This window comes from Cupressus sempervirens, chromosome 5, assembly GCF_028749045.1.
Source record: "Cupressus sempervirens isolate cs-2001-9-10 chromosome 5, ASM2874904v1, whole genome shotgun sequence".
In the NCBI taxonomy this organism is placed as follows: domain Eukaryota; kingdom Viridiplantae; phylum Streptophyta; class Pinopsida; order Cupressales; family Cupressaceae; genus Cupressus; species Cupressus sempervirens.
In genome coordinates this window covers 624514651-624528587 of record NC_143122.1, presented here as the reverse complement: position 1 = coordinate 624528587, position 13937 = coordinate 624514651, and the positions used below count along the sequence as shown (strand labels likewise).

The 13937-nt window shown below is 34.8% G+C and overlaps 1 protein-coding gene across 6 annotated transcripts in view; it reads right to left on the bottom strand.

Moving 5' to 3' along the window:
- Positions 1–13707, bottom strand: part of LOC149557446 (DNA binding / DNA-directed RNA polymerase) — a 161530-nt gene extending 147823 nt beyond the window's left edge. Inside the window, exons 1-5 of one of the 6 annotated variants that reach the window (XM_089832097.1) lie at positions 13539–13707; positions 13242–13458; positions 11929–12009; positions 11701–11787; positions 11545–11615 (exon numbers count right to left, since the gene is read on the bottom strand). In XM_089832097.1, the coding sequence (XP_089688223.1) occupies positions 11545–11615; positions 11701–11787; positions 11929–12000 (230 nt within the window). In that variant the 5' untranslated portion in view covers positions 12001–12009; positions 13242–13458; positions 13539–13707. Of the gene's footprint in view, positions 1–11544; positions 11616–11700; positions 11788–11928; positions 12010–13241 lie in introns of all 6 variants that reach the window. The other 5 variants (XM_089832098.1, XM_089832100.1, XM_089832096.1 and 2 more) reach the window with 5 other exon arrangements.
- Positions 13708–13937: the final 230 nt, after the last annotated feature.

The window sequence follows — 13937 nt, the reverse complement described above, 5'->3', positions numbered from 1 at the left end:
TCACTTTAAATAGTCCCTTTTGGCAAATACAAGATTAAAACTAGTAAACGTTGCAAAATTATTTGTTAAGTTTTAAGAACTCTGCAAATGTGTATACAATGACAATTCAATATTGATAAATCCTAGATAATATTTGTAATTCTGAATCTGAAATTTGTATTCACCGAAGTCCAAAGGGCAGAACATATCTTGATTTTGATGTCTTTCCTTGGGATGGATCTGCTTTATAAAGGATATGAAAAGACATATACATGAGAAGACATGTCTCCACAAGGTAGAGACATGTCGGTTCATTGGTATGTCTTATGAAAAGGTGCCTCTTCATAACCGCTCTCTAATCGGGTTTTAAGTTTCAACCCTTAACAACAAATGATTTCCTTAAGAATAGTATTATTTATATATATATACATATATTCAATATAGAATTTATCTAACTAAAGCTACAAAACATCAACTCTCTCTCTTAGCTAGGGAGGATAAACACAGGATATGACATTACCTCGACGTAATATCAAGAATGGCATGTTTAAGAATATCCTCAATCAGAAGATATTCACCATTGAATGAATGAATGACAGATTTTAATAACGTCCACGAGGCCAAAGCAGCCTATGGGACCACCTAGAAAAGCACACCACCCGAGAGGGCGGGAGGACCCTAAGTCTTTTGAAACTGCTTCTTTAGGTCCATTCTTCTACAATGAATGTTGATCATTAAATTTGTTGTCTTGTCCAGCTGTGTTTCCTCAAAAATAGAATCCAAATTGTCAGTTGCTAGGATATCATCGTAGCTGGAGCAAATGTCAATGTACATTGGGCATTCCATGATAAAATGTCGTTCTGTCTCCATCACTCCAATGTTGCAAAATAAACATATTCTTTCCTCCCATTCTTCCTTTAGTAGTGTCCACCTACCCATTTCACACTTCAAGCGATGGGAACCCATTCTAAGTTGAGCTATGAGCATTTTTGCTTTTCAATTGATATTTGCTCCTATGTATCCTTTCTCCATGTGTTGCATCTTTAGATTAAATCCTTTGATATAATAATCTCTTTTGCGTCCTTTTTGTTTTGACCATGTTAGACTCCTAAAATTTTCATTCACAAACTTTTTTGTTTCCTCATTGTTATCTGGACATTCTTGCCTATTGATATTCCACTTTTCCATTCATTTACCATTTTGTTTCATCCATGTGTTTTTTCTTCTGTCAAGTCTTTCTTCTATGATCAATTTAGGCCATTGCTGATATTCCATTCTTTGAGTTTGCTTTAAATAACATAATATTCGAACCATGGCAGCAGCCTTTAACGGAAAAGTGTCTGTTTCCACCAATAAAATCTCGTAAGGAACAGTGGTTTTAATCTTGAGATTACAGATGATTAAATGTTTTTGGATTCTTTCTATTTGTCTCCATTTTTTATCTAACAAATTGCTGCCCCAAATCTCACATCCATAAAGGATCACCAAGGTAACTTACAAACCGAAGAGTATCTTTTTGGTTTTCTAGTCCCATAATTATGCATTCCTACATCTGTTTTGTAAAGAATATAATGCTTTCCATCGTCCCTGAATTCTTTTTGCTCTACAAGTTTTCCAACTGAGTTTGTTATAGAAGTTGATTCCAAGATACATGTACTCCTCCACAGTCTCCAATGGGCTGCCATAAAAAAGGAAATTGTTTTGTTGCTTCTTGTTTCTTTTCAAAGAAAAAATCATCACTTTGGTTTTGCTAGTGTTCACTTGCATCCCAGCCAACTGACAAATGGTATTAAGCGCATTCAAATGTTCCTCCAAACCCTCAGTAGTTTTAGCAATTAAAATGAGGTCATCTGCATATAGGAGTAACTTTATCACGTAATTAGCTAGTTGAAGCCCATCTCAATTGTTCTTGTCTAAACATTAGATATCATCTCATGATATCAAGAGTAATGGCCTCCTGAACGTCAAGATGAATGATATTCACCAAGTACACTAAATAATGGCCTCCTGAAAATCAAGTCACATAATATTCACCAAGTACTCTGAGTAATGGCCTCCTGAACATCAAGTTGAATGGCATTCACCAAATACTCAAAATGTTCATAAGGAATGTGCATACGTATCCTTAATAATACTTACCATATGAACATTCATGGTTTGTTTAAGGAACTTAATCCACCATGCAAAATATAATCTATCATGATCTACTTAGACATCACAAAGTATCCATTATAATAGAAGATTAAGTTATTGTAAGATCATTACCTTCCAATAACTTTAACAAAAACAAGTGATAATCATTTGGAAGTTGTCACTTCCTCATGACGTACACAGGGGGAAGGCCCATTAAAATTATGCAATCACACACATGGATTGTCAGACTCCCTCTGAATATCAATCTTTTGAGCTCCTTATCCAATGTTGCTTTTGATCAAGTGTCAGACTCCCTTTGAATCTCATATCAATCTTCTTTTTCCTACAAGAACATCCCCAGAGAGAAAAGAAAAGATCAAGGCAAATAGCTCTTATAGTACATATAGAAATAGTGAGTAGATAAATGTAATATTCAAAGATAATGAATACTTATCTGTACATCAACATCCTTGATGCAAATTGCTCCAATGAAGGCTCATATACAACAAATGAGAAAAGATTTGTGGTTGCACATATATTAGATCTTCAATGTTAAAATTTTACAATCTATATCTATTAAAGATCATTATTTACTCTCCCATGAATATAACTAATAATAACAAAGAACTTATCATGAATATGTATATAGGATATAAATTGTCCTTACCGATATTAAGTGTCTTGGAGTTTGGTGCAGGTATTTTACCACATGCAAAGACAATGTGGTCCTCTTCTAATCGGTCAAAGACCACTGCAGATTTTGGATTCCCTTGTTTGTAATTTGTTTCATCTTTCACTCTACCCAATCACCGATGCAGACTTGGACATTTGTACTTTATTTCCATTCATATTCAGTCTTGCAGAAATATACAAGTTTGTCTTATTATATTTTCTGGTGCCCATGCTTACATTTCACCCGGTTTTCCTAGTGGGTGGACATCACCATATAAATGTATGAATAACATGCAGTCGTCTCTACCTCCTATTTTGATGGTATCAATGTGGGGTATCTTGTAGAAGATGTGGAGATGTTTATAATTTGTTGACCATCCTCAATGGAAGTGTACTTTAATAATATAGTTTCAATCCAATGCTGTTTGTTAATGATATTTGCTGAGTCATATACTTCCCTTCCATGCAATTGTAAGAATGGTTTTGGAATATGTTCTTTGTAGTGGCATTCTATTTCACGTTTCATGCTTGTGGATGGGTCCACCCTTACCCACGTGGTATGTGAACCATAATGTGACATATATATCTTGTGCAGTTTCCATATATCTCCTACAGTTTCCTTCATTCATTCCTTTGACTGCTCGGCGAATTTGTATTAATTGGGTCAACCAATTTGCCGCCCTTTAACCATATGTGTATCTCCCTTTTAAAACTGATTTCTCATATATATATATATATATATATATATATACACACACACACATTTGGGAGACAAATCTTTGTGTCTGTCTCTAATATAGTTGTTGTTGCTCTTTATAAAATATATTTGAACACTTTCTTACATTTGCAGCCTGACTCTGATACCATGTTAAGTTTTAGGATCTCTCCAAATGTGTTTGCAATGACAATTCAATTTTAATAAATTCTTGAATCTGAAATTTGTATTTCACCGAAATCCAAAGGGCAGAACATATATTGATTTTGCTGCCTTTCCTTGTGATCAGATCTGCATTAAAAAGGATTTGAATAGACATATCCATAAGCAGACATGTCTAAACAAGGTGGAGACATGCCCATTCATGAGTATGTCTAATGAAAAGGTGTCTCTTCACACCCGATCTCTAATCAAGTTTCAACCCTTAACAACTACAAATGAATTCCTTAATAATAGTATTTTATGTATATATATATCACATAATATTAAATATAATATATATACATATATATTCAATATAGAATTTATCCAACTGAAGCTACAAAACATCAACATTTTCCATACACCTCCTAAGAGCATCTGCTAGAAAGTTTCTTCATATGATGTTTTGCAAAATAATCCTGCTAACATGCCTTGTCATACATGTCTGCAAAGCCAACTGTGAATTTAACATTTGTACAAAATCATATTTCCTTTATGATTTCATGTATGTGCCTGCCCTATTCCAAAGTGCATTTTATAAGGCTGTAGAATTTGTTTTACACGTGCTAATTGCATTTTCTTGAAGATTTCAAAAATTGTTTCAATAAATCCTTTTTGAAAATAACTTGCAAGCATAGTTGTCAATTATAATAGATATCTAAAGCAGTTTTTCTAACAACTAATATGTCGTCAATCTATGACTAAAGCCATAAAAAGTTTCCATCTGAAGCTTCTATTTTACTTTTGCTTATTTCTTGATTTCTACTTTAAAGTTCTATTAATACAATTTCAATGTTACAAAACAAAAGTAATAAAATATTAATTATTATTCAAAAAATATTTAGATTAAAAAGAAGAATTAAATTTTAAATTTGAAAACATATTTATATCAATTTTTTTCAAAAATTTAGTTTTTTTTAGTTTATTTAATTCAATTTTCAATGCCTATCAATATAATTTGAAAGTTGGCATCTTTTACTTGCATCTCAAAAAAAAATTAATCTTTACAAATCAAGTACTAAACATATACTACTTTCTTTTTTCATTTCAAGTTCTCAAAACAATTTTATTTGAGTGTACGATATAATGTTTGAAAATATTGAATTTGAAATCTACAGTCTTGCGCTAGCAAATTGTTCAACCACCACTCCAAAAGGAGTTTGTTGTCAGCTATAGAGCAAGGAAACAAATATTAAATAAACTAAGAGATACCAGGTTCGGACCTTGCCAGCCAAGTCTAGGTCTAGATTGCATTAGCTCCATTGTAGAATGGAAATACTACTCAAGTTCACAAAATAATAAAGATATGTATACAAAGCAAAACATAGAATGTACCTTATTACCAGAATACCAAGTTAGCAAGGAAATGATTTACTTTATTCATACCAAAACATCATGAGTCCATTGACAATATTCCAAGTGCTTATAAAAGGGTCGGTTGGTTGGCTAAACCAATTGACACATTCTCTCACCTCCTAACTACCCAACCACTCAAGCTTCAACAAGCACTAACTATATCTGTGGTAGGTCTAGGCAAGGTCTGTGGCACAGAGACTACTGCCCAAACCCACCACCGACCTGAGGGGTGTAATGTCCCCATTTTTAGCAGGTTCCTGCAAGTGGCCAAGTCAGTTCACCATTACGACCCTCGTAAGCTAACAGTAGGATTTGAGGCTCTCAATTGTGTGGTTATAGGCTTTCCAGCAGCCTATGGTGTGTTTTGGCTCCATTTGAGGGATTTACTATTTATAGTAAGTCGATCTGTTAGTTCGGATGAGCTCAATTGAGTCAGAGGAGTTGGAGGATGCTCTCAATTTTGATTTCAGACTTCCAATTTGGGCTCCAAGAAACTTGGAGGGAGCGTCTATTTATAGTAAGTCACCCCGTCAGGTTCATTCATCATCTTTCATCATCAGGATTACTTTGGTGTTGTCAGATTTCGATTATGATGCTTCTTCAATTGTTTTCGCAAGATAGGTGAATTATTATTATTATTCATCTAAATAAGTTGAGGTTGCTATTCTTGATGGTGTTGTTGGTTAGTCACCTCAGTATCACAGCTCGTTGGAACCGAAACTAAAAGTTTTAAATCATGGGAACAAGAAACAGTGGCCTTACGTGTCAGAATTTGAAGTTATGGTGGAATAGATCATTTTCGGAGCCAAAAGCAATTAATAAATTAGTTTCTATTGGTACTTTATTATGTTTTAATGTTGTGTGTAGGAAGCTTCTTAAGTGAAGTACATTTGGGAAACTTTGTGCCATTTGGAGATTATAAATATGAGCTCATTTGATGAGTAAAGCATTCGATTGATTATTTGCATTTGTTCTCTGTGAGGAGCTTTTGAGTTTGTGCCCTTGCTGAAGTATAAGGGTTTTGAGATCTGAGAATTGCATTTGCAATCACTTTGCAATTTAGCTACTGAGGTATAGCTAATATTGCCCAACTTCTCTACTGTTTCACACTGTGGCTGAGAAGAGAATTATTTTATGTGAGCTTGTTAGCATCTCCTTTACTGTGGTTGACTGTGGCTGGGAGATACCATTTTGTTGAGAAATGCACTTGTTGGAGAATTGATATTTGGAGTCTTTTATTGTTGGTGCTTCATTCTTCTATTTGAAAGACCTGATCCGTACATGTTGGCATTGCCAAGGTTGGCATATTTGGCAGCTTAAAGGCACTGACACTGCCATTTTTCAGACCTGCTTTTGACTGGGAAAGCCTGCAATTTTGTTAGAGGGCTGTGTTGGATGGTGCAGGGCCTGCATTGGATTTTAATGGGTCTGCAATCAGACCCTAAGGGCCCAGGAAGCTATTAGAGAAGGCTGCAACCAGTATTGGAGGCAGCACAAGTACTAACCCTTCCTAACGTGGCTGCCAAAAGTTACTATCAATCACTGCTGTAAGGAATGTTGGAGTATTCAGGACTGCTAGGCAGATTGTTGCATCTTTTGGCCTTTGCATTCCTGCATCCATCATCCAAGTTCCATTGTAAACACATTCAGTGTATGCAATTTCAATTTTCAATTGTTAACTGTCATGTAAGCAATCAGATTTGCATTGAATTAAGATGGTTAATTTTTTATGTTATTGTGTTAGTTTCAACATAGGCATTCACTTGAAAATTGTGCTTACAAAGTTGAGATACCAATAATGATTTCAGTATTCAATATATATGTTCTAAATACAAATGTAATTAACTCAAACTTCACGAGAGATTTGTATTTACAGTTGTATTTGGAAAACAACAATCACACGCACACATATTCCTTTGATGACTGGTGATGACTCTTCAATCATCTTGAGGTGCTCTGCATCATACAGAGTCTCGATTAAATGAACGGACTGACTTAAAGAAGTCTTACAGCCAACGAGCATAAGAAGGATCAATTGTAGACAATAAGGAATGACAGCCAGCATAGTCTTTAATAGAAAGATCACATACATCAAATTTTCTCACAATTACCATACACAATAATAATCACATTAGCTTTAGACACTGTCCTTTTATTGCTGTTATCAAGCTTGGCTCTATAACCATTGTGGAATTGCCCAGAAATAAACGATAATCAACAATAAGAAAGAACTAAACAAATGCAATAAAACACCAGAAAAAACCCTGGGAAAACCTTTCTAGAATGAAGGGAAAAACCTAGCCACACAACAAAATATCATTTTATTGAGAGAGAAATGTTCAAGTGTACAATGTCCTTCCCTTGATGCAATATATATAACAAGAGGAGAGACTCTTCACATTACAATCAAAGGTCTCTTGAGTTTCCCAAAATATGACACTTTATTTTCTACTATAACTCTTCATTTTTCCATGCCTCAATGCATGTTGAATAACACATGACATAATATTTAATATTACAATTTTATCATAAGCGTCCTCTTCAGCTGAAGGTGACCATAATGATGATAATGTCCATATTTCTAGAGATAAAGATCTCTATCTCAGCTATAATCTCCAACATGGTCTATGAAATTAGAAGCAGAACTGTCATCTCTTTCTACTGATATGTTTCCTGCTATTGAGGACTATTTTGTTAAGTACAATTTGTTGACATCTCAATTAACAGGTCGTGGGAAAGAGAAAACTATAAGGAATATATACTTCCAAGTTTGTATAAATAAAAAGATCCTCTACTTCCTTTTACTCTACTATAAATGGATTAGGCATCAATTTTCATGGCTTCATTTGAGACATTTTGTGAACAATAGACTATGTAAAATCTAAGCCTTGTCAACTTGATGCCACCCCCAAGTCGCATGCATTGATAACTACATCACTTCAGGGAAAAGGTTAGAAAAAGAATCTAGTGAGACTTCCACCACCTCTTCTAAAGAGGGTCAATCTAAGGAAAAACCTAAGTGTACCTTTTGTAAAGGGATTGGCATAGTTTGTAAGCTCTGCTAGTACTCTCTGAGTTGCCAAGTACTTTCTAATTTTTTTGCCGGGCGAGTTTTTACAAGTTTGACACTCGCATTTTTATAGAAACAATGAAAGTGTGAGCAAAAATGCCAATGCAAGTAAAACTCTGGTTAAAATGTGTATTTCACATTTATTTATTTTGCTATCAAACCATGCATTTTCTCTTTCAAGATGTCAAAATCTAATCTAATACATTTTGTAATTGAATTTTGCAAGAAAAATTGTTCTTTTAAGAGATTTTAATTTTTAATATTTTCTAAGTTGCCAAGTTTTTGGCAAGTTTTCATCAAGTGTTTGCTGAGTTGAAAATTTTTGGCTTGTCAGGTACTCTCCATGTTTGTGAACTACAGGGATTGGGCATACTCTATAAGTTTGTTAGTTTGTTATTATAAGGAAATTTATGAGCTGAAATAGCCTCATAAGGATCATAAAATTTCCAATCCCTTATTTACTTCCAACAATGGTTCCTTTCCTGCACACAAGGGTCAGCAGTGTTGATGGGGAATTGAAACAAAAGGGTCATGCATTAATCACCAATCATGATGATAGAGATATTTGTTGGAACATTGATTCGACTGCTTCAGAACATATTGCTCACTCACTTGATCAGGCTATCCCAAAGTTTATTAGACCATCTCACTATGATAGGATCCTAACTGCAAACAATTGGTATGTTGATGTTGCTGCTATTGCTAATGTTGACATGAGTACAGGGCTAATATTTTAAGTTCTTTGTATTCCTGAGATTACCCATAATCTTCCTTCAGTTTATCCGATAGCACAAAGAGGCTTTGCACATGCAATCCATCAGTTTTAGCATTAAATCATCAGCATCTTTATTCAAATTGTGTAGTTGTTCCTTGCTAAGGATTGCAGGTAAGCTATAGTTTTTGTAAATTTTCCTATTATAGTAGGTTAGTTTTTCCTAAATCCATCAATTTCTTGGAATAAGAAACAGATTTTGGGTAACGGGTGATGCCTATGTACATATATACAGTAAAGCATGTTTGTTAATATGTGCATGAATAGGTTTTCACTAGTAAGCTCATTGGTGGAGACCTTGTTGACAAGCATTTGTTCTATATGTTGCTACCAAAAGACAGTTAAGTAAGAAGCAAACTCCTAGATTAGACTTTGTTGACAAGCACTTGTAAAGACAATCATGTCTAATGCAAATAGTGGTAGAAGATAAGCTAACAAATGAGAGGCATATTTCCCTTTCCGTTACTAATTACTACATATCATTTAGACTGAAACAAGGTTTATCTGTCTAAATATTTTAATTTACTTGGCACATATATCTCAAGGCCATATAATTTATAAATCAAAGATTGTCCAAGATCGAGTAGAATTGAAAAAACTTATATGATTCCTTGAGCTTGTTTATGGAGAGATATTTTACAAGGGTGTCCAAGATCAAGTACAACTGAAATAATTTTTGAAACCCACTAAGGATGCAATGAATTTTCTATTTAACCCCATTGCCATTAAGTAGAACAGACAAAGAACATTTATGTTGATCATTCATCCAATTTAACAACTATTTGGAGAAGCGGGATATTCTAAATTGGAGGGTAAAGACCACAGAGAAATGGCAAGGGTGACTCAAATCATATCAACATTGTTTCAATATTTTGATGTATCCATTAAGTTGGAAAATGAGGTGGTGGAGTGTACCTTCACTCATCACAAAGTAAATATTATACTTCATAAGCTAGTCTGAGCAACAAGACTGTAATATATCCCTCATTATCATTTTATAGTTTCCATGTTCATTAACAGTCGTCCACCAATGATCTGCCACTAAGAACCAACTGGGAATATATTTGAATTTTGCAATTAATTTTATATGGCAAATTTTTACTGCTTCCCTGGTATCTTTGACTAAACAAGAATTTGAGCATATGGAGATGTCACTGATCCTAGATGTGTTTGAACTTCGCCATCAATATGTATAGATGAACAGGTTGTCAATTGTTAGTACATTGAAGTCCTCATGAGCAAGCACAAACTACTTGCCAATTCAACAGGTAGCTATGCAACAGGCAAAATACTGAGTTTGTGCAATTGCCAGCCTATCAGCATTATGATAATGTATAATGTCTACATTTGTAAAAATGTGGTGGAAGCCAATGTAAGAAATGTTCATTTTCTCTATTCGCTATGATGAATACACATTGAATTCAGTTTAGCCTCCTGACTGGAACGTCTGCACATTTTCTCTTTAAAATGAGTAGGTAGACAAGCAAGCTCCTATCTGTTACATGGACTGTGAAGGTGTTTAAGTTAATAAAATCCTTCAAGATAGTATGCTTGATTTATGCCTTAGTCAAATGTGTTTGTCATGTATTTGAGCATTTTTGTTCTATTATGAATTTCCAATCCACGATGAAACTATCCCTACAGACTTCCCCATGTAGTCTGCATTGATGGTATGTCCTGGTCAGTACTGTGTGATGGGATTTATTTAGCTCTTTCTTTAAAAAGTGTCTGTGTTATATATCAACTTATGGTTGCAATCCAAGGCAATTCTATCTAAAACAGGTCAAATGTGTGCATGGCTGTAGGAAGAGTTGTGAACCTATATTACACCCAGAAGTAAAATTGGTGCTTTGAAACTCCAGATTGGGGTAACACAAAAAAAGTGGAGAGTGAGACAACTGGATCACGAAACAGACTTACATCAAAAAAAAATCTCACCAAAATGAAAAAGTTACAGGAAATGTTATTTGACACATAAAAACAGAATTAGGATATGTAGTTGGGATTCTAAATGGCACATCAGGTTAAGCACTTCTAGTTTACACTAGTTTTACCATTTAAAATGACTAAAAAAGAATGGGAAGTACAAGAAATGGGTCGAAACGCTGTTTCTACGCCAGAAATGTTTCCAGCTTAAAAAAACATCTCCAGCAGTTTCCAGCTCCAACCAAAGAGTATTCAACATTGCTGAAATGGGGCATTGATTCAGGATTCCAGCAATGAGGAAATAAGTTTTCAGCTCGCTGGAAAAGGGTCCAGCTTTCAGTAAACTAAAGCTTGAATTATTTTAGAGAAGTCGTGACATTCAAGGCTATGTGTAGAAAAAATGGGAACCATGATATTATCTGTGCATCTGATTAAATCAGTTTATATCCAGATCTTGAAGGGACCTAAGAGTGAAGGGCTGTGCAATCCATACAAAAATATAGAAGATAAATGTGTTGAGGCCTTTCAAAAGTGAGTCTTACACATTAAATTGGTCTCACTACATTTACCTTTATTTAAACATTAGCATCAAAACTAAACATTGCATCATATAGGACAAACAAACCAAGGAAAAGAGTTGAAAATGACTTATTAGTCAAAATATGCTATTCAGAATTTTAAAATATACAGAAATGACTTTTTATATGATAGAAAACTGACCTTCCGGATTCATCTTTTGCTTGTCTCTTATATACTATGAAATCACCCTGCTTGAACATTTGGATTTGACGCTATTCACAAGTGAAAAAAAATTAGCCAGATTGAAATTTCATGAGCTAGTATGCATAGAATATGCAACAATTAGCAAATACCCACTTTTTGAAGTAGCGTGTTGATTGCCTGAACTCTGACCTCCAGTTGAACACCTCTAAGATTTTCCTCCATAATTTTATCTGTCAAGCCCTGTCAATTATCATTAGTTGAGATATTATTATAAAATTTGAACAACAAAGGTATGATCACAAAAATATATTCAGGGTAAAATTTCTCAGTCTAAATAATACAAAAAATGTCATTTCGCAACAGACTTATGCTTGTCCTTACTTCAGGAAAACTAGTGAACAGGTCCACTATTCGATTTATTGCAGAAGGCAATTGAGAAGCTGGGGTCGCCATGTCGCAAATCTGAAACATAATCTAGTTCATCAGAAAATTCCTCTCACTACACAAATTATTATTGAATACCTGAATGATACAATTATCTAAAAAATCATTAAACGTGACAGTAATTTAGAGAGTGAAGGAGGTTCCAAGCATCCCTAATAATATCCTGATATACTAATGACAAAATAGCAGATGTTGTCACCTTTCTATCAACATTTAACCATCAAAAAAACTGCTGATGGCGAAATGAGAAATATCATAATGTATACATCTTTCAAAAAAAGTTAGATTTGTAATATAGGTAAAGCATAAGAGCGTTTACAAATCTGTACATTAATTACTGAAAAATACTCCAGCAATAAGCTGCACAAGAGTAAATATAAATGGGGTCTGCATGTTGCTTTTCGAAGACCTATGTACTTAATTGATGCTTTTTCGGGAAATTTCTAGCCTTTCACTTCCTCTTTTACAAGAAACAGAGCTACTATATTTAATTGCTCTTCAAAATTTATATGAGTAAAAAAATTACTTTAAAACAACTGATTTTCCTCAATTTCGTTCTCAACTCTTAGACCTAACATGCGCACCATGAGCAAGCAGGAACTAGGCGCAATGCATTCCTTGTTGTACTTGAGAATTTAGAGAAAAGAGGCAAAAGACAAGTTGTCTCTGAAAACCAGCATGTAATTGCAGACAAAAGCCAAGTCCTCTTACAGATAATCCTATGTAATCCTTTTAAAAGTTCAGCATAGCTACACAGGTTCTACAGAATTATGCCCAGACGTATAATTACAGTAGTACCAAGAGGTTACAGTGGGTGAGTGCTGTCTAACTACAGTAGTACCAAGGGGTTACAATGGGTGAGTGGGTTCACAAAAATCTTTTTATTATCAGTATATTAAAAATTTAAATAAACTGTGCTCTTGGGCATAGTAGTTCAAACTTATTAAAGAAATGTCAATATAAAAGAATAATTACTCTCATAGATACCCGATACACAGAAAAACAGAGCAGGAAAAAACACACAGAAAGACAGAGCAGGGAAGAACTAAGTAGAGGTGGAGAAAGATCAGAAGATGCATTTAGTATTTCTAAAAGGCGACAATGAAGTGGTGAAAATGGAACTACGATACAGCAGTGGATTGCTAAGTAAACATTGATCGCCACCGTCTAAGTAATATCAAATTTCCGTCACGTGACATTCATTAGAATCAAAATCAAATAAGTAAGAAGATGAAAGCTAAGGCCTAAACCTTTTGTCACCTGAGTGGTGAGTGGAGGCTAATAATTTATGTAAATCCTTATAAATTCGGCTAACATAATCTTGAAAAGCGACGTCCAAAATGACGAGAAATCGAAAAAGCGTGTAGAACTGGCAGCATTATGTTTCAAAAACTCCTGCTCTTCTCGTCTGACCCTCTTCAGGGCAACCCAATGCCTAGATTTTCCGATTGCGCGCCACACCGTCACCTGTGCAATATTTTTAGGTTTTATTTATTGAATTGTGGAAGAAAACGAATCGTAATGTTAGCAGCTGAGTTCACCCTTGCCTTGTAGAGGAGATAGCTACTGCGGAAAATACTCGGCAATGCCTTATAAGTCGTTTTATATTGCTTGCAGAGCACCAATCCGCCCTTCGCAGAATATTTCCTCCTTCTGTTTATATGCCCTTTAATCCTTTGGGGCCATGAGAAATGGCGGCTATACTCGGGAGACTGTACTTGTTAATCCACTATTTTGATGAAAGTTATAAAATAGTCAAAGGGCTCTTGGTCTACTGGTGAAGTTGAATGGCTCACAAAGAGCCCACCAGGGATCAAGTCTTGCTAAGTGCAAGGTCCAAAGACATCAAAAAGAGATGAGGCACGATCAAGGTCCAAAGACATCAAAAAGAGATGAGGCCGAGATCGTGCCCCGGGCGAATTTGGCAACGTGGATGCTCCTCCGTC